The following is a 21,529-nucleotide window of genomic DNA, read 5'->3' on the forward strand; positions in this document are numbered from 1 at the left end:
ATTCTGACCGGCCTCTCCATTCGAATGATGGTCCTGATCTTTTCGGGGTTAACATCGATCCCTCGTTCGGAAACGAAGAAACCGAGTAACTTTCCGCTGGGAACACCGAATGAACACTTGGCAGGATTTAGCTTGATATCGTACCTACGAAGGTTGGTGAATGTTTCTGCCAAGTCAGTCAGCAGGTCGGAACCTTTGCGGGACTTGACTACGATATCATCCATGTATGCCTCCACATTGCGACCGATCTGGTCGAGGAGACATTTTTGGATCATGCGCATAAAGGTAGCTCCTGCATTCTTCAGACCGAAAGGCATGGTGATGTAGCAGAAGCACCCAAACGGGGTGATGAAAGCTGTTTTCAACTCATCGGGACCATACAGACGGATCTGATGATAACCCGAGTAGGCATCAAGAAATGATAAACGCTCGCACCCCGCAGTCGAATCGACAATTTGATCTATGCGGGGGAGCGGAAAATGGTCTTTCGGGCAGACCTTATTGAGGTGCTTGAAGTCAATGCACATTCGGAGTGACTTGTCCTTCTTGGGCACCACGACTACATTGGCGAGCCACTCGGAGTGGTGAACCTCGTGAATGAATCTGGCGGCTAGCAGCTTAGCCACCTCTTCTCCGATTGCCTTCCTTTTGTGCGCGGCGGACCGGCGCAGGCGCTCTCGGACGGGCCGAGCAGCGGGATCCACATGCAGTCGGTGCTCAGCCAACTCCCTAGGTACACCCGGCATGTCAGATGGCTTCCATGCGAAGATGTCCCAGTTCTCACGGAGGAATTGGGTGAGCTCGGCTTCCTATTTGGGATCCAGGGTGGTGGAGATGTTCGTCGGGGCGTCAGACTCGTCCGTCGGGTGGATGCTGACCTTCTTAGTCTCTCCCGCCGACTGGAACGCGGACTCAGAAGCTGGCTTCTTTGAGCGCATTAAGTCGGCGAGGTCGACTGTCTTCTTGTACTCTTCGAGCTCGAGTACGGCCATCTGCTGGTCGGCGATCCTCGACCCCTCTTGGAGACATTCCTCGGCTCGCTGGCGGTTGCCGGTGATGGTGATAACGCCTTTTGGACCGGGCATTTTCAACTTCAAGTACACATAACACGGTCGTGCCATGAAACTCACATATGCCAGGCGGCCCAGAATTGCATGGTAAGCGCTCTGGAAGTCCACCACCTCAAACGTGAGCTTCTCCTTGCGAAAGTTCTTGTCGGAGCCGAAGATGACCTCCAATGCGATCTGGCCGAGTGATTTGGCCTTCCGCCCTAGGACGACTCCGTGGAACTGCATATTGCTCTCGCTGAGTCTGGACATCGGAATGCCCATCCCCTTGAGAGTGTCGGCGTACATAATATTCAACCCGCTGCCGCCGTCCATTAGGACTTTGCGCAGTCGGACTCCTTCCACCACCGGGTCGACGACCAGAGCCTGCCTTCCTGGGGTGGGGACATGTGTTGGATGATCCGACTGATCGAAGGTAATCGCAGTCTGAGACCATTTGAGAAACTTGGGGGCAGTCGGAACGGCCATGTTGACTTCTCTGTTCACTACCTTCAGTCGACTCTTACTTTCGACGTCAGCGAAGATCATGAGGGTTGCATGGACTTGGGGGAACGGATCCTCCTTGTCCTCCCCATCCTGTTCAGGATTCTTCTCACTCGGCTGCCCTTCGCTGAAACCCTGGATCAGGAGACGGCACTGCTGAGTGGTGTGCTTTGCGTATATGGGGTTACCTTCCTCACCCATCTTCGTATGGATTGGACAAGGCTGGTCCAGGATGGGATTGTTGAAAGGCTTTTTCTTAGGGGTGAACTGCGCTTTCCCTTTGCCCTTGAATTTGGCGCTGGTTACAGCTGCAGCTTCTGCTTGCGGTGTGGGCGGAACCTTCGGTTTCTGCTTCCGGGTGTTACCTCCGTCGGCATCGCCGACTGTCTTGTGTTTACCGCTCCGGATGCGGTCCTCTTCTTCGCCATTTGCATAGCGAGTTGCTATCTCCATCATCTTGCTCATGGAGATGTCACCGGTTCGACCAAACTTCAAGTACAGCTCCCTGTACCGCACGCCTGCCTTGAAGGCGCAGACTGCTTGATGCTCGGTGACGTTCTCCACCGTGTGGTAAAGAGTCGTCCATCGCTGGATGAAGTCGCGCAAGGGCTCATTCGGCTTCTGGACACAGTGCTGAAGCTCGACAAGACCTGCAGGGCGCTTGCACGTTCCTTCGAAGGTTCTGATGAACACTCGGGCTAGATCTGCCCAACTGTAAATGCTTGAGGGGGCCAACTGGTTCAGCCAAGCTCGGGCCGAGCCGTCGAGCATCAGAGGGAGGTGCTTCATAACGACATGGTCGTCTCCTCCTCCGATCTGGACCGCCACTCGGTAGTCGTCTAGCCATGTTTCGGGCTTGGACTCTCCTGAGAATTTACCGATTCCCGCAGCCAATCGGAAGTTGGGCGGGATATCAGCCGAGCGGATGGCTCGACTAAAACACTCGGGGCCAGATACGATGGTCCTGCTTCCACTCGGACGGTCCATATCGCGGCCATCGCGGTGGGCTCGACCCCTGTCGACTCTTCGCTGAGCGATTCGGCCCCTTGCGTCGGGTCTTGGGTCGTAAGTGTCGCCGATTGAATGCCGATCATCATGATGCCGGGACCCGTAGGGCCCACCCCGCGGAGGGGTGCGTGAGCGACGGCGATACTGATGAGATCCAGGGCTGTGAACCGATCTATGCGTGTTTGCATGGACGGAACTATTGTGGATCCGATTGTTTGACTGGGAGACTGCCGAATTCTGCTGCTGCGCCGTGCGCAACAGGGCTCGGATTTGTTCGATTCCCCTTCCTGCCTCTGAATCAGTCGGCTGGAGGGAATCGGCAATCTGGGCAGCCGCGGCCAGGTTGAGGAGAGGTGTGCGGTACACCTCCACGTTGCTCCGCCGAGTGTGTCGGCTGGCAGAACGACGAGGCGGACGACGCGCACCGAATGCTTCGCCAACTTCACCTCGGTCGGCCTGACGAGGATCTTCATGAGAGTTGGCCATGTGTACTTCTGCTGCAGGCCCACGACCCACGTACTCGGTATGAAGCTCAGTCGGAACCGAGTCCGAGCACTTGGAGCGTGGGGCGACTACAACAGACTCCAGAACTGCCACCTGAGAGGATGCGATCTGGCGCGCTCGGGCATGCTGCACCCAACGTTGGAGACGCGGACTGCGGGACCGCTTACTGCGGCGAGTGACGAGGGTGTAATCCGGAAATGGAGCCGATTGTTGGAGAAGAAGAACGCCGCGAGCGCCGGCACGGAAGTGCGTGGCCCCGCGACGGGGAAGCGCCTTGACGTCAAGGGGTGCCTCCCGAAGCCACGCCGAATCGTTGTCGACGAAGGAGAGAGCACCGAAGAGGATCTGGTGACCCATGCTCGAAACTCCACCGGACGACATGACGAAAGGAAGTAGTCGCAAACTCGCCGGAAGTCGCTTAGACGCCTGCCCCACGGTGGGCGCCAACTGTCGTGGGTATAAGCCTGACAGTAGATGTGTAGGGTACGAATGAGATGGGCAGAGTCCTAGCTACGACGAGGTTGTATGAGTTCAGGCCCCTCTACGGTGGAGGTAATAGCCCTACGTCTCAGTGCTCTTGGAGCTTGTTAACGAGTGTAATATGGAGTACAATGTTTTTCTAACCCTTTTACCAGTGGGGGAGGGCGGCTTATATAGAGTGCGCTGCCCTCCACAACGGTTCTGATTCAAGGATGGAGTAGTGGCGATTGAATGCATGCGTTACAGGTAACGTATGCTATAAATGCTAGTTAATGCACCCGGAAACGTACGGCAGTTTCCCTCCAGGGAGGTTATGACGCACCGAGTGTATCCAGTCGGTAGGTCCGGTGTCCTCCGAGTCTTAGTCTTCGACTGGATGATTCTGGGTCCGTTACCGACTGGATGATGGGGGCACCTTAATACAGTCGGGCATACTTAAGGTCATGTCCCTTGCGTGGGGTAGTCCTTGGGTAGGACCTGTAGGACAGGCCTATGACCCTACCCTAGGACTATGACCCCATCACTCGGTCATGCAAATACCAACAGTCGGCAAAACATCTGTAGTGGGCTGACATTATGGCATCAATGCCCCATCTTGTAACATAAGAGGTGAGGAGGTGGCGCACTCTATATAAGCCACCCCCCTCCACATAGCTACGGGCTAGGCTTCTTCTCCCCCTGCGGGCTCATTCCTTCCCTGGAGCTCTGGCTCTCTCTACACCATGTAACTCATGTCCATGACAGATAAAACAAAGCCTCTCCGGAGCACGAGACGTAGGGTTGTTATCTCCACTGTGAGACGTCTGAACTCGCTAAAACCACCGTGTCACCCATGTGCATCTTGATAGATCATGCTCCGTTATCCTACCCTCTTTCTATTGTCGGAATCGTTACCACGACATATATCATCAATTTAGAGGAGTCCATTCTCCTTCTACTACGCAAGAATATTTTCTGGTTGTTCATTTGAAGTAGAACTTCAAACTTATCCCATTTAACCCACTTGCCTTTTTCAATGGGTCGGTGACATGACTCAACCCAAAACATGGTAGTTTCGTAATCATTAGACCCACTTATATACAAGATGAAGGGGTGTGTTGGGAAGACATCTTTTCCCAATGAACACCTCTTAGGGGGCATCCCTCTCATACAATTGATCACATATTTATTTCTTAACACGTTGGATCGTACAACTTCTAACCAATGGAAGACCAGCACAGCGATTCAGAGCTTATAGCTTCACGAGTGCATGACATGGCCACTAAGCCGGCATGAGCATCAACGTCTCTAATCCCCTGCTGGTTTACTCATTGTCTCGTCGGTTAGCCATACCTCAGCTCGAAATAGATATTATTTGAATTCATTTCTTTTTGCGAACGATATAACATTGGCATAGGCCTTTAAAAACTACATACAACTAGATGACACCTCACACATTGCTGCGGCGATTTAAGCAAATATATATTTATTTATTGCAACGGGACGATTGATCATCTCCATTAATTGTACTATCCCCTTTCGGTTTAACATTTCTATTATTCATGATCAAATTGCTACTCATGAAAAGTTGTTGCGCAAACACTATTACATCCATGCCTTGGATCTCAAAGAAAACAAAAAATAATGCTGAACATATGGACTAACTTGAAACAGAAAGTTAGTCAGTATATTTATTTATTTACCAGTTATATATAGTTTCTTCCTCCAATACTATCATGGCAGCATTGCAAACCTGCAGTCTTTATCCCATTGTCCTACACAGTACACAGAAAATAGGTAAATGTAAAGACAGACAATCCAAGATTCTTTTTCAAGACGAACACATTTAATACAATTTTACCATGTTTTCTACATTTCGCTCCTTCAGCACAAGTTTAGATCTCTCACTGGATCTTGACTGTGCACAGTTTCATGGGAGAGCCCGACAACAGCGTCCCAGGCAAGGATAGAGAGGTAGTAGATCAGGGCGGCGAGGGCGAGAGACATATGTCAGCGTGAATGCTGAGGCGGCGGCGGCCTCATCATAGCATCAAAGCACACGGCGAAGGGAGGATACTCGGCAAAAACAACATATATGTCATGTGCCGCCCCGAGGAACCGAACACGGAAATAGATGCTATGTGCCGCCCAGAGGAGCCGAACACGGAAATATATGTTATGTGCCGCTCCGAGGACAACACAGGGGCAAGATGCGGGGTTATCCCATCGCACAAATCCAATCTATACCATCTCGAAAACCACTGTGATGTGTCGCGTTCGTTAGAATGGTGGAGCTTTGAAGCATGTATCCTCTCTAGCAGGGTAGATACGCTGCTCGGTATGGTTTCTATGTTGAAGGTTTTGCTTTGTCCTACCACCTTCCCTGCTACGAAAACCCCACACACTGCCATTCCCTTCCTCCATCCCCAAACTCTCCATGGAGTTATCAGTCTTGGATTTCTCCCGATCAACTTCAGCGATGAATGCAGGCGTCGGCAACTACCCTCACTGCAAGCCAACCTTCTGCATCCCCTTCTCTGTCTACATTGTCTTCATACTAGTCCCGGCCGTATCCATTTCTGTTGGGAGCTCTATTAGGGCATTTCTAACTGATCTCCCATCTGGCCATAAGGGAGGATAACTTCGGTTTTTGATGCACCTAGCTGAAGTATCAAAATATATAAGAGAATAAAATTTATCCTTCACCGCCCAAATCCCTCTCAATCTCCCTAAATACACTCACTCTCGTTGCGCTCGAGTAAAAGTGGTGTTGGAAATATGCCCCAGAGGCAATAATAAAATGGTTATTATCATATTTACTTATTCATGATAATCGTCTATTGTTCATGCTATAATTGTATTAACAGGAAACAGTAATACATGTGTGAACAAATAGATCACAATGTGTCTGTAGCAAGCCTCTAGTTGACTAGCTCGTTAATCAATAGATGATCATAGTTTCCTGATCATGGGCATTAGATATCATTGATAACGGGATCACAACATTGGGAGAATGACGTGATGGACAAGACCCAATCCTAAGCATAGCACTAGATCATATTGTTCGTATGCTAAAGCTTTTCTAATGTCAAGTGTCTTTTCCTTCGACCGTGAGATTGTGCAACTTCCGGATACCGTAGGGGTGCTTTGGGTGTATCAAATGTCACAACGTAACTGGATGACTATAAAGGTGCACTACGGGTACCTCTGAAGGTGTCTGTTGGGTTGACACGAATTGAGATCGGGATTTGTCACTCCGTGTGACGGAGAGGTATCTCTGGGCCCACTCGGTAGAACATCATCGTGAGCTCAATGTGATTAAGAAGTTAGTCACAGGATGACGTGTTACAGAACGAGTAAAGAGACTTACCGGTAACGAGATTGAACAAGGTATAGGTATACCGACGATCGAATCTCGGGCAAGTTCTATACCGACAGACAAAGGGAATTGTATACGGGATTGATTGAATCCTTGACATCGTGGTTCATCCGATGAGATCATCGTGGAGCAACTGGGAGCCACCATGGGTATCCAGACCCCGCTTATGGTTATTGGCCGGAGAGGTGTCTCGGTCATGTCTGCCTGTTTCCCGAACCCGTAGGGTCTACACACTTAAGGTTCGATGACGCTAGGGTTATAGGGAATTGTTATACGAGGTTACCAAAAGTTGTTCGCAGTCCTGGATGAGATCCCGGATGTCATGAGGAGCCCCGGAATGGTCCGCAGGTAAATATTGATATATAGGATGGATTGTTTTGGACACCGGAAATGTTTCGGGCGTCACCGGTAGCGTACCGGGACCACCGAAAATGGTCCCGGTGGTCCACCAGCCCCAAGAGGTAGCATGGGCCAAAAGGTGGAGGGCAACCAGCCCAAAGTGGGCTGGTGCGCCTCCCACAAAGGGGCCAAAGGCGCAGGAGGTGGAGAGGGGGGGGGAAACCCTAGGCGCTGGTGGGCCTAAGGCCCACCTAGGGGTGCGCCACCCCCTCCCCCTGCCCTGGCCGCCGCACCTCCCATCTGGGGGGGCTGCCGCACCACCTAGGGTGGGAACCCTAGGGGTGGCACCCCCCTCCCCTCCTCCTATATATAAAGAGGGGTTTGGGGCTGTTTTGTACACCGTTTCTTCTCTCCCTCGGCGCAGCCGTGCTCCCCTCCTTCCTCCTCCTCCCACGGTGCTTGGCAAAGCCCTGCCGGGAGACCTCGTCTCTCCATCGACACCATGCCGTCGTGTGGTCGGAGATCTTCCCCAACCTCTCCCTCCTCCGTGCTGGATCAAGGTGCGGGAGACGTCACTGGGCTGCACGTGTGTTGAACGCGGAGGTGCCGTGGTTCGGCACTAGATCGGAATCACACCGCGATCTGAATCGCCGCGAGTACGACTCCATCAACCGCGTTCTAGCAACGCTTCCTCTTAGCGATCTTCAAAGGTATGAAGATGCACTCCCCCTCTCTCGTTGCTGGTCTCTCCATAGGAAGATCTGAATATGGCGTAGGAAAATTTTGAATTATGCTACGTTACCCAACAGTCGCATCCGAGCCAGGTTTTCCATGCGTAGATTCTATGCACGAGTAGAACACAAAAGATTGTGGGCGATGATTTGTCAATTGATTCCGCTACTAGTCTTATTCTTTTCCAACGGTATTGTGGGATGAAGCGGCCCGGACCGACCTTACACGTACGCTTATGTGAGACTGGTTCCACCGACAGACATGCACACCGTGCATAAAGGTGGCTAGTGGGTGTCTGTTTCTCCCACTCTAGTCGGATTGGATTTGATGAAAAGGGTCCTTATGAAGGGTAAATAGCTTTGGCATATCATCGTTGTGGCTGTCACGTAGGTAAGAAGGAGTTCTTGCTAGAAACCCAAATCAGCCACGTAAAACTTGCAACAACAATTAGAGGACGTCTAACTTGTTTTTGCAGGGTTTGACATGTGATGTGATATGGCCAAAGTTGTGATGTTGCATGTGTGATGTATGAGATGATCATGTTATTGTAATAGGATTCACGACTTGCATGTCGATGAGTGTGACAACCGGCAGGAGCCATAGGAGTTGTCTTAATTTATTGTATGAGATGCAACGCCATGTGTTTACTACTTTTACTTCATTGCTAACGGTTAGCTATAGTAGTAGTGATAGTAGTAGTTGGTGTGACGACTTCACGGAGACACGATAATGGAGATCATGGTGTCACGCCGGTGACAATGATGATCATGCCATGCCTCAAGATGGAGATCGAAAGAGCAAAGATGATAATGGCCATATCATGTCACTATATGATTGCATGTGATGTTTAACATGTTTTTCATCTTATTGCTTAGAACGACGGTAGCATAATAAGATGATCCCTCTTAAAAAAATCGAGAACGTATTTCCTTAAGTGTGCACCGTTGCGAAGGATCGTTGTCTCGAAGCACCACGTGATGATCGGGTGTGATAGATTCTAACATTCGCATACAACGGGTGTAAGCAAGATTTACACACGCGAAACACATAGGTTGACTCGACGAGCTTAGCATGTACATACATGACCTCGAATACAGGAGACCGAAAGGTCGAACATGAGTCGTATGGTTGAATACGATCAGCATGAAGTTGCTCACCATGACGACTAGTCTGTCTCACGTGATGATCAGACACGGGTTAGTCAACATGGATCATGTATCACTTAGATGACTAGAGGGATGTCGATTTAAGTGGGAGTTCATACTTAATTTGATTAAATGAACTCAATTGTCATGAACTTAGTCTAAAAGTTGTCTTTATAAATATTGTAGATGTCCAACGTCAACCTCAACTTCAACGCATTCCTAGAGAAAAACAAGCTGAAAGATGATGGTAGCAACTATGCGGACTGGGTTCGCAACTTAAAGCTCATCCTTGAAGCAGCTAAAAAGGCTTATGTCCTTAATGCACCGTTAGGTGACCCTCCCGCTCCCGCAGGAGCCCAGGACATTCTAAACGTCTGGCAAGCGCGGAGTGATGACTACTCTCTGGTCAGGTGTGGCATGTTATATAGTTTGGAAACGGGGCTCCAAAGGCGTTTTGAGCAACACAGTGCATATGAGATGTTCCAAGAGCTGAAACTAGTTTTTCAAGCTCATGCCCGCGTCGAGAGATATGAAGTCTCCGACAAGTTCTTTAGCTGTAAGATGGAGGAGAACATTTCTGTCAGTGAGCACATACTCAAAATGTGTGGGTTACACGGTCGTCTGACTTCACTTGGAGTCGAACTTCTGGATGATGCTATAATTAACAGAATCCTCCAGTCTCTCCCACCAAGCTACAAAGGTTTCGTGCTGAACTACAACATGCAAGGGATGGAGAAGACCATTCCCGAGTTGTACTCGATGCTCAAGTCTGCAGAAGTAGAAATCAAGAAAGAGCATCAAGTGTTGATGGTCAACAAGACCGCCAGTTTCAAGAAGGGCAAGGGTAAGAAGAACTTCAAGAAAGACCGCAAAGTCGTTGCCGCGCCCGGTAAGCCAGATGCCGGGAAGAAGAAAAAGAATGGACCCAAGCGTGAGACTGAGTGCTTCTATTGTAAGGGAAAAGGTCACTCGAAGCGGAACTGCCCCAAGTACTTAGCGGACAAGAAGGCTGGCAACGTTAAAGATGTATATGATATACATGTTATTGATGCGGACCTTACCAGCGCTCGTAGTAGCTCCTGGGTATTTGATACCGATGTTGTTGCTCACATTTGCAACTCAAAGCAGAAACTGCGGAATAAGCGGAGACTGGCCAAGGACGAGGTGACGATGCGCGTCGGGAATGGCTCCAAGGTCGATGTGATCGCCGTCGGCACGCTACCTCTACATCTACCGCCGGGATTAGTTTTAAACCTTAGTAATTGTTATTTAGTACCAGCTTTGAGCATGAATATTGTATCAGGGTCTTGCTTAATGCGAGACGGCTAATCATTTAAGTCAGAGAATAATGGTTGTTCTATTTATATGAGTGATATGTTTTATGGTCATGCTCCGCTGGTGAATGGTTTATTCTTGATGAATCTCGATCGTGATGTTACACATATTCATAGTGTTAGTACCAAAAGATGTAAAGTTAATAATGATAGTCCCACATACTTGTGGCACTGCCGCCTTGGTCATATCGGTGTTAAGCGCATGAAGAAGCTCCATACTGATGGACTATTAGAGTCTCTTGACTTTGAATCATTTGACACATGTGAACCGTGCCTCATGGGCAAGATGACTAAGACTCCATTCTCAGGAATAATGGAGAGAGCGACCGACTTATTGGAAATAATACATATCAATGTGTGTGGTCCAATGAACGTTGAAGCTCGCGGTGGCTACCGTTATGTTCTCACTCTCACCGATGATTTGAGTAGGTATGGGTATATCTACTTGATGAAGCACAAATCTAAGACGTTAGAAAAGTTCAAGGAATTTCAGAGTGAGGTTGAGAATCAATGTGACAGAAAAATTAAGTGTCTACGATCTGATCGTGGAGGAGAATATTTGAGTCACGAGTTTGGCACACACCTAAGGAAGTGTGGAATCGTTTCACAACTGACGCCACCTGGCACACTGCAACGCATCGGTGTCTGCTCGACTCAAAGTTTAGGCAACATCACCTCCAGCTGCACCATCTCCTTCATGTCATGGTCTATATTTTGCGAAAAAAGTTATGTAAAATAAACTCTGTTGCAAAAATTAATGTAACCTGACCCGTGTTGTATAAGGATTTTGTAGTTGATCGTTTAAATAGATGCAACAAAACCTTTGTTACGAAAATTAATCTACAACAAGATTTATGTTGTAAAGAATAAAAAATCTGCAACAAAATCTATGTTGCAAAAAAATTTCACAATAAGTCCTCTGTTGCAAAGGAAAAAAACTTGGATGATTGCAAGAAGCCAACACCACTTTTTTTAAAAAAAAGTGGCTGCTTACGTGAATAGATTGGACCATCATTAACATGTCCATCGAATGGTCAGCAAGCCGGCGGATTTTTTTCTTATTATCCGCCGGCCGAAGCGTAACATCTCTATATTGGGGGGACGGTACGCTTCGACCGGCAGATAAAATTAGAAGTTCGACCGCCTCCCTCACTATTTCACTATTGGATGAAGACACGGATGACCATCTACCCACGTGACCAGCTATCTTGGCAACAAATGTGTTATTGCTGTATTATTTGCAACAGAAGTTTTGCTTTTGATTTTTTTTCACAGAAGCAGTCTTGCTGGTCATTTTTGTAGGAGGTATTTTTGTGAGGCTGCAACAGGGCATCTTTATCGCTTCAGTGTTTGCTGTCAGGATAGTCTTCTTTGGTTATGACATTGCCCCCCGCTGCCTTGGCTATGTCGACCCCGATGTGCAACACCGACGACCCCCCCTCCCCTCCCCACATACGCACACATACTCAACATCCGCTCTGCCACCTTGCCTCCATCCAGTGGCGAATCTAGGGAAAAAAGGAAGGGCAAGCTCAATTTGAACAAACGAACAATTCTGGACAAGTATATGTTGGATACTGGCTGTGTGGGCTTGATGGGCTGCAACTAATTGTTTGGGCTGGGCCTAATACTAGCAGTAAAAGAATGAATTCAAATCCTGGAGGGGGCCTCGAGCCTACTAAAGCCCCCCCCCCCCCCCCAAGTACATAGAATCCTGCCTCCATCCGCCATGGCCGGATCCGGCGAGCCGCCACCTCAATTGATTTGCAAGAAAGTACTCGGCCTCTCACCAGTGGTGCCGGACACGGTACCCTCTCACGTCATCGATTGTGGCAAACTCTTCCTCCCATCCACCGGCGATGGACATGTCCACCTCTTCATACACAAAGACGCAGCGGCCGTAGAGTCAACCATGCCATCACCGATCCTATTCCTCCACCTGCCTGGCGGCGGCGGCGGCGCGGACATCACCGTCAAGGCCATCATCGTGCTCGAGCGCCAACGTGAGTGGACCGTCATCAGGGAGTTCTCTCCTAGAGTCACTGAAGTGGATGGAGTCACCGAAGTGGTCGTCTTTTTTGGCAACAGGGGTCGTGTTGTGGTCCAACCTTCTTAAAGAGGGGTCAAGTTGCAAGAAAGTGAGGTAGGTCGACATTTCTGCATGTTTTAACACTTATGTAATGGTGTTTTAAGAGGTATGTACTACTCTCTTCATTCATTTATGTAAGGTGTATAATTTTTAACACGGTGATCAAGCTACATAATTTAGGAAGAAATTAATCTGACCTAAATCATTGATTAGCGGTAAGTAAATCATTTAGGCTTGAAAAGGAAGAGATACACGCAATCAGGAGAAAGACACTTTATTTTTTATTCTATAATGAGAGATATATGCAATAGGGTTATATAATTTATTTATTTTTGGAGTGCTAAATACAAAATTATGAGGAATTATAAGAAATACGCGTTACATCATGAAATATATATCAGAAAACAAATACACTTTAAATAAAGAAACGAACGTCAAGAAATTTGGGCTTGGGATTTCCAAAATAAAAAACCTGTGTAAGATACTATAAGATGAAGAAAAAAAGATACGATCTGATCTTGTAAAGTGGTGGTCCATAAACTAACTAGGTCTTCTCGCATCCCTCCAACGGGTAACTAGACGATGTACTTTTTATTATATTATTGAGGATCTGAACGATACATGTATCACCTTCCCATGCTTCGAACAGCCATGGAAATCTTCTGTCAGGCAGTGTGTGACTAGACGTGTATCAATAAATATAGAGAAACGCTTATACACGACCCCCCGACCGAATCTTTTCGACCAGACGCACCGCGTTCGTTTGATCTGTGTGGATCGCACGTTCCTCTTTGCGCAGGCCGCCGTCGCCCCCTTGTGTACTTCTCCCTGCACACGCCCCTGCGCTGCTTTCGTCGACATCACCGGTCCCTGCCTTCGCCGTGCAGATCCGCAGTGTTTCTTCAAGCCGGCGTGCCTCCCCTGTTGGATCTCGTCCCGCCGGCCGTCATGGAATCGCATCGGATGCCACTGGTGTTGGAGACGAAAAGCTATGACAAAGACGACGATGTTGCAACAGGTGACGAAAAAAGCTTCAAACCGGCGATAAAAAATGCTAAAACCGGCATTGTCGAAAGCTTCGACCAGAGACGAGGGGAATCAAGGGCCACCCACCACGCAAACCGCGAATGCTGCAATCGGTGATGAAAAAAATTTCAATCAGCTAGAAAAAAGCTTCAACCGACGATATAAAAGCTTCAACCGGCGACAGAGAAACTCAAAAAGCTACAATCATTGACACAAAAGCTTCAACCATATGTTTGAAAAGTTTCAACCACAGACCAACGAGGAAAGCCTGTCATTTTTGCTACAACCAGCAAAAAGCTTCAAACGACATGAAAAAAGCTTCAACCATTGTGGAAAAAGTTTCAACCAAAGTGAAAAAAGCTTTGAACCGGAGTTTGGGAGACAAACCTGTGCACGCACGAGCGTCGACGACGACAAGCGGCGACGACGGGGGGAGAGGGATGGGATGCTCGTGCTGCAGGAGGTCGGAGGCGCGCGGGGTTGTGCAACGACGCAGAGCGGGGACGAGATGCCAGATCTGACGGCTATCGCAGTCAGATCAAACGGTTGTCGCCTGACCGGCGGGAGACGCTTGCGCCGGTGCGCCGACGCAAAGTGGTGCCCATAAATATAACCCCAGTTTCCAAACAAAAAGAAACCATTATGTTAGTAGCCACGTTCATGCAGCTCGACACGCTCCACACACTCACTTCAGAAGGCACGCAGTGGCCCATAAACTAACCAGGTCTTCTGGCATCCCTCCAACCGATAGCTGGACGATGTACTTTTTATTATATTATAAAAGAGCTGGACAATACAAGTATCGAGTTCCCATGCTTCGAGGAGCTGTGGAAATCTTCTGTCAGGCAATGTGTACCTAAACGTGATATCAATTCATATAATCCCAGTTTTCAAACATAAAGAAACCATTTTGTCAGTAGCCAAGTTCATGCAACTCCACACGCTCCACACACTCACTGCACGCAGTGGCCCATAAACTAAGCAGGTCTTCTGGCATCCCTTCAACCGATAGCTGGACGATGTACTTTTTATTATATTATAAATGAGCTGGACAATACAAGTATCGAGTTCCCATGCTTCGAGCAGCTGTGAAAATCTTCTGTCAGACAATGTGTATCTAAACGTGGTATCAATTCATATAATCCCAGTTTTCAAACAGAAAGAAACCATTCTGACTGTACCCAAGTTCATGCAGCTCCACACGCTCCCTTCAAAAGGCATGTGGTGACCCATAAACTAGCCTGATCTTCTGGCATCCCTGCAATCGGTAGCTGGACGATGTACCTTTTATTATAATTATAGAGGAGCTCGAAGTTACATGCATCACGTGCCCATGCTTCGAGCAGATGTGGAAATCTTCTGTCAGGCAGTGTGTGCCTAGACGTAGTATTAAATATTAGTTAATATAATCCCAGTTGCCACACGAAAATAAACTATTCTGTTAGTAGCCAAGTTGATGCAGCTCCACACGCTCGCTTCAAAAGGCAGGCAAAACAGTCTTTTTATCTTGCTCCTTGCGCACGCAAACTTTCTGAGAAACCCATCAAACTCAGGGATTGCCACCTTCCTTTGGGATTTCCAGGGGGTCGTGAAATGGGAAGGAAATGGTGTGCGGTCACGGTACTGGCCATAACGTACATGGTGGCCACCACAGCCGTTGCCGCCAATGACAAAGGCCTCTCCTTCGCCGGCACCGCTGCACCAGCGCCGGAGGAAGCGAGCTCCCTGCGCAAGCCGGTCAGCTTGGACGGAACCGCTCATCACCACGTGTGGCCGGTAATGATATTGATAGAGATTAAAAAGCCCTTCTTCCTTATGTCGTTTCAGTCAATATCATTCAAGCTGTATTTTTGCACAGTTTGTTCAACTATATGTGATGTCAGAACTCATTTGTCCAGGAGAATTTATGTTGTAACTAAAAATGGACAGTTCTTGACGTGGTGAACCGTTCTGGGCTTATTCTCGGGCGCACGACTCACTAGTAATTGATATCTGCCGTCTTAATTTGGTGTGTTTTGTTTGGTTTTCTTGTACTTAGACCTTGAATGCCGGATGGCGAACTGTGCTGGGGTCATTCATTGGATTCTTCGGTGCAGCGCTTGGTAGCATTGGCGGGGTAGGTGGAGGTGGGATCTTCGTGCCGATGCTGACGTTGATTGTTGGTTTTGATACCAAGTCCGCAACTGCGATGTCAAAATGTAAGGATGCACTTCATTTAGTTTTCTACTCCCTATGTTTTTAAACATAAGTCTTTTTAGATGTTTTATTAGGGGACTCCATACGGATGTATATAGACACATTTTAAAGTGTAGATTCACGTATGTAGTTCTCTAATGAAATCTCTAAAAAAACTTATGTTTAGAAACTGAGGGAGTACCATACTTATTTTCTTTTGAAAGAAAAGTATTATTGTTCTTGGCTTTGTGTTTACGTTGCAACATTTGCACATTATTTACTACTGTATTAACTATGTTAGTAAATAGAAGACGCAAAGTCCTTTCTATAGATAACATTTTAGAGGGTTGCATGATTTTCAGCATGTACCTTTGATCAATACTTTTGTACTTATTTCTACAAAATTGTGCACTTTCAAAAGAATTCACAGCAAAACTAATGATACATTTCCGCCTCAAGAATCTAATTTTATATGTATATATAGACATTCAAATATACGACTTCATAGTTTGTAGTAAGTGGTCTAATTACGAACCGTGGCAGTAGGTTTTAGTTATGACTTGAGATGTTCTCCAATCTTAATTTAGAAACATCGCCCCAAAATACCTTTGGAACGAACTCAAGTGAAAATTAGATGGTCAAAATGACCTATTAGTGTCTTACACATCTGCCACATAGTAGATTGCCGTAGCAGCTAGATCAAAATAAATCAGGCAGTTTCCCTTCTGTAATTAAAATGAAAAATACGTCTCAATTATCTTATTCAGTAATTGAACATGGATTTTCCCCGCAAAAAAACATGGATTTTGTGTTAACATATATACCATAATACAAAAAAAATTTACTTTACTCTTATGATTGTTTCTTGGAATCTCTTCCACAGGTATGATCACTGGAGCTGCTGTTTCAACCGTGTACTGCAACCTCAAGCTGAAACACCCAACTTTGAACATGCCAATGATAGACTATGATCTAGCCCTGCTTATACAACCCATGCTTATGATGGGGGTCAGCATTGGGGTTATTTGCAATGTGATATTCCCCGATTGGCTTGTCACAGTTCTCTTCATCATCCTCTCTCTAGGTTCTCAAACCTGTCCTGAAACTACGCCAACAATTTACCCTTTCTAGCTTGTAGCTGACTTCACAATGTATTCCAAACATGAATTCCAGTTACTTCAACTAAAGCTTTTCTAAAGGGTGTTGAAACATGGAAGAAAGAGACACTAATGAAAAGGGTACTACTTCTCTTCAACATCCTCTCGCTAGTATTGTTTTTTCCCTTACATTTTTCCACAGTACAAATCCTTAAGGGTGTTTATAGGCTCATTAATTTGCTTTAATATTTCAGGAGGCAGCGGTGAAAAAATCAAAGCAATCAAGTAACATCAATAAACCTATTAGTCAGCATTCATTAAGTGCATAGAACTATCGCTTATATCTTCTTGATTTCCTAGGTGATGAAATCGAGTACACACCGCCTACCGGATCTGACGCCATAGCAGAGCCAAGAGCCCCCTCGGATGAAGCGGTGAAGTGAAAACCATGAAATCTTCTCAAGCATTGTGTGTAAGACACTAAGACTAGAGTACGGTTGATGTTGTAGGTATCCATTTGGAAGAACATTTACTGGAAGGAGTTTGGACTTCTTATCTTTGTTTGGGTAGCAATCCTTACACTTCAAGTCGCCATGGTGAGAAACTAATTATTTTGTATACTATAATTTTTTTAATGATTGGGTGCTTTACTTAGACATGTCAACCTCCATTAAGTTTTATATACAACACATGATACTCCACACTATTGTTCTCTATTTTTTCTATCTCATCATTTAGAATATGAGTAAGCAACCTGAATCTGCACACAGAGATTTTATATTGGGAAAGGTGGTGACAGACCGATGTTAACATCCAAAGACCCCTCTGTGTATGTCCACACCGGCTCAGAATCAAGTGCATAAACACGGTGAAATTAGTACCACTGCATGCTTCATGAGATTTATAACATTTTTTCTAATTATAATAGCCACACTGTTACAATTGATAGATTTTTTGTCCACTAACGTTTAGAGAACACATTGGAAACAGTAAATGGTAGAAGTTTTTGTATTAGCCTCAGGCTGTTAGTGGAGTGTGACATGGTTTATTCATCAACATCTCATTGTAGTAACCTTCTCAGTGTCTACCTTCTTCGTCTAAGTTGAAGTACACAAACAAAAAGACCATACTCGATCAGTAGTTTGTTTACTTAGGAGGGCACTGTGTATAGGGAGACACTAGCAGTACTAACAAAAAGCATGCATGCTTGAGAAAGAAAAGGCTATATGTCTACTTATTTTTAAGAAGTGACACATCTAATTGAAATTAGAAGAATAATATGGTTGTAGTTCTATAAATAACACATGATACTCCACACTATTATGCTCTGTTTTCCCTATCTCGTCATTTAGAATATGAGTAACAAATGAATAATAAATGACTTTACGATAATCCACAAAAAGTTGCATAGTTTCTTGGGAAACCTGGAAATACCGATGTTAGAATTATTTTCTATGGAAATCATAACACTAACATTAAAATTTGGATTATGTTAATTCCTTCATACAGAACTACACGGCAACTTGCTCCACGATGTACTGGGTTTTCAGCTTATTACAGGTTCTTTCTAACTTTCTTCACTTCGTTATTCAACCATCTTGCATGAAAAATTGTTTCGGTTTTTACGGGAAGGCTTACTTTATTAATCAATTAATAGTTACACCCTCCGCTAACAGTGTTACCATGAACTCAGGCGGGGCATCAACCCAAAGAGAAGGTTTATTTGCACGTCCAGCATCTAGCCAACATGAGCTACATAATTTGCCTATCTACTACAATGCTTAATAGTAACCCTCCCGAAATATAGTAAAATACTACAACAACCATCAAGAATGGGCGTTGCCCCCATAGAATACCCTTCATTGCAGTGTATAGTATCCACGGCCGTGATGTCCAATCTCACCACAAGATTAGAGCATCGTGTCTTTCTTACTAGGTTTAGACCCTGAAGAAAGGCAGTTACTTCTATTGTGAACCCATCAGCTACATGTGCCAGTCTTGCCATGGATACGTTGTGAAACTTCCCCGATGATCACGGATCAGAGGTCCACATGAGCATGCGTAGTCACCCTCAGTAAATGATGAATCAACATTTAAAATCTTCTATCTACTGTAGATAAAAACACCGACCACTTGTTGGCTTCAGACGTGGTTTTGATCTCCGCTGTACGAGCAAATTTCGGAGCTAAGCTAACACAAGGGCCACGGGCGCAGTTCTTTCTAGAGACAAAATATCTTCTCCTGAAGGAATTGTCGTCGTTGCCACTGAAGGTACCAACACACCATAGATATGAGCTCGTACAACTCCAACAGTCCAGAATACAATCTCCGATAGGATACGTCGCATAGGATAAACTCCATGACCACTGCTCCAGATTGATCGGTCATACTTGCGAAATTGAAAAACTGATTCATAGTTCCAAATTTTAGGTGATTCTAGTGTTCAAGGAATTTTCATGCCACTAACTAATTGCATGAATAAAACCATTATCTGTTATAGCTTAAAGACAATTCATTCCTATTATCTTTTTGGATATAATTTCCTTTGATTTGTATTTGTCGACGTACATCACATGATTAGCGACAAAAAAATGGTATTTGTATTGTTTACATTTTGTATCATATGAACTAAACTTTGACATACTGGTGTCACTTCCTCATATTACCATGATCATGTGTTACATTAACATAGTTTCTTTTCCTACTGGGTAAGTAAGCAGATCCCAGTGTCGGCTGGAGTGTCCGTATATCAAGCAGTAGGTTTGGTGCAGGGAAAGAGAGTGATATCATCAAGGGCAAATACAAAGGCTAGCTTAAAATCCCATATAGTATTAATATACTTCTTTGGTGTCAGCGCTGGTGTCCTCGCCGGTCTTCTTGGCCTCGGTGGGGGCGTCATCATGGGACCACTTTTCCTGGAGCTTGGTATTCCTCCGCAGGTTTATGTTTTTATTTGTTCATATCCAAAACTTACTTCAATCATGTTTTTCACTTACAACCATTTGATGGCAATCTATTTATGTTTTGTTTTGTTAAGTAGTGCACATTTACAGCATAAGAGTCTAATAAGCAGTGTGGTTGGCAGTGATGTAATTGAGATGGATAATTATGGCGAGAGTGCCACTGATAATGGTGAAGTTGATAGAGATGCAATTGACAACGGTGTAGTTGATAATGATGTTGTTGACAAGGGTGTTGTTGACAACGATGAACATGGCAATTACAATGATGCGGCATAATGTTTATCAACTGCTTTGCATGCTTACATCGTCTCAGTGTTAATTGTGTCACGTGCTTACTGCATATTATACCCCTACATCACATTTCTTGCTTACTTTTTTTCTTTGTTTACTACAATGTTGACTAGTTAAGAAATTATAAAATGTTTACTGTCGAGTTGTACCCTTTAGTTTTCATATATTCATCACATATTTTACATGTGTGTATTTCCCAGGTCTCAAGTGCTACAGCCACCTTTGCAATGATGTTTTCATCATCCATAGCTGTCGTAGAATACTACCTCCTGAACCGGTTCCCTATACCATACGGTATTGTCTCTTCTTTTGTGATCCTTCTAAGGTAACCATGTATTGCTATTAAAAACATGGTGCAATTTGTGTAGCTCTCGTGTTCACATGTGTGGCATTCATTGCTGCAATCGTTGGCCAGCGTGTGGCAAGGAAAGTGATAAATTGGTTAGGGAGGGCATCGCTTATCATTTTCATATTGTCCTTCATGATATTCATTGGTTTGATTCCTCTAGGTACCAATTTCTCTCTACTGAATCCCTTCACTACAACCATCCACCTCACATCGTATCAAACTCAAAACTATTCTAAATTGCAGGTGGATTTGGTATCTTAAACATCAATCACAAGATGGCGCAACATGAGTACATGGGATTTCACAGCATTTGCAAGTCTGATACATAGGAAATGCAGCTTCACACATACGACTAGTGTGACGCATTGTGTAGTTGGGGTGGATGGAACACTATGATGGTTATTTGTAGATGTCAAGTTAAATCAAAGGGATGGAATATCAAAAGTTCATCCAGTAGTCCTAACATAGTATTTTTTTTCATCACACAATGTAATGCATGATTATATGTCATGTACGTTTAGATGGATAAACACATGAACACATTATTGTTTCCAATCAGTCAACTAACATCTTTTCTAGTGGACTTATGCTACTTGTGACTTATGATACATTTAGAGCTTGTGTTTCCATTTATTAACCAAATATTCTTCATCACATTGATGTGTTATAGTATTTTGTCGTCTAATAATATAACCTTGATAATTCAAAAAATAAAGCACAGTTCCTTCAGTTCCAAGAGAATATGTATCTCCTACATTCAAACATGTCGACCATCATCCCATACCTTGACTAACTCAATATATCCGGACTAATTGCATGTGAAAGTCCTATCACACCGCTACCTCGGAAGCTTCATGGCAGGCAAGTCACTCTTGAATGAAATGTTCCTCAACATTAGCATGTTTTGAGCATCTCGCTTCAATAAATTCTCCTTTCTCGTCTCTAATGATGTATCTTCTCGGGCATTGCAATTCAAAGATCCACTAGTATTCACCATCCTTCAACCAATTGGAGATGGGGAAAGGCCCACTACTGTAGCAAGATGAGAATGCAATGGTTGAAGCTCAAGGAGTGTAAGTTGTTCGTCCC

General features: G+C 45.5%; 1 protein-coding gene across 3 annotated transcripts; it reads left to right on the forward strand.

Annotated features, from left to right (window-relative positions):
* Positions 1-15,061: 15,061 nt before the first annotated feature.
* Positions 15,062-21,025, forward strand: LOC123445659 (sulfite exporter TauE/SafE family protein 3-like). Of its 3 annotated transcripts, XM_045122675.1 has the most exons (13): positions 15,249-15,341; positions 15,464-15,573; positions 15,662-15,763; positions 16,624-16,824; positions 16,914-16,978; positions 17,092-17,122; positions 17,198-17,271; positions 17,347-17,433; positions 18,347-18,397; positions 19,558-19,776; positions 20,292-20,385; positions 20,460-20,600; positions 20,684-21,025. In XM_045122675.1, the coding sequence occupies exons 3-13, from the start codon at positions 15,709-15,711 to the stop codon at positions 20,767-20,769; spliced, it is 1,104 nt and encodes a 367-aa protein (XP_044978610.1). In that variant the 5' UTR covers positions 15,249-15,341; positions 15,464-15,573; positions 15,662-15,708; the 3' UTR covers positions 20,770-21,025. The 3 variants fall into 3 exon arrangements, with proteins under 3 accessions (XP_044978608.1, XP_044978609.1, XP_044978610.1); XM_045122673.1 differs by lacking the exon at positions 15,464-15,573 and having other exon boundaries at positions 15,062-15,341; positions 15,604-15,763; XM_045122674.1 differs by lacking the exon at positions 15,464-15,573 and having other exon boundaries at positions 15,062-15,341; positions 15,604-15,763; positions 19,558-19,762.
* The last annotated feature ends 504 nt before the right edge of the window (positions 21,026-21,529 follow it).

Source organism: Hordeum vulgare, chromosome 3H (genome assembly GCF_904849725.1).
Source record: "Hordeum vulgare subsp. vulgare chromosome 3H, MorexV3_pseudomolecules_assembly, whole genome shotgun sequence".
Taxonomy (NCBI): Eukaryota; Viridiplantae; Streptophyta; class Magnoliopsida; order Poales; family Poaceae; genus Hordeum; species Hordeum vulgare.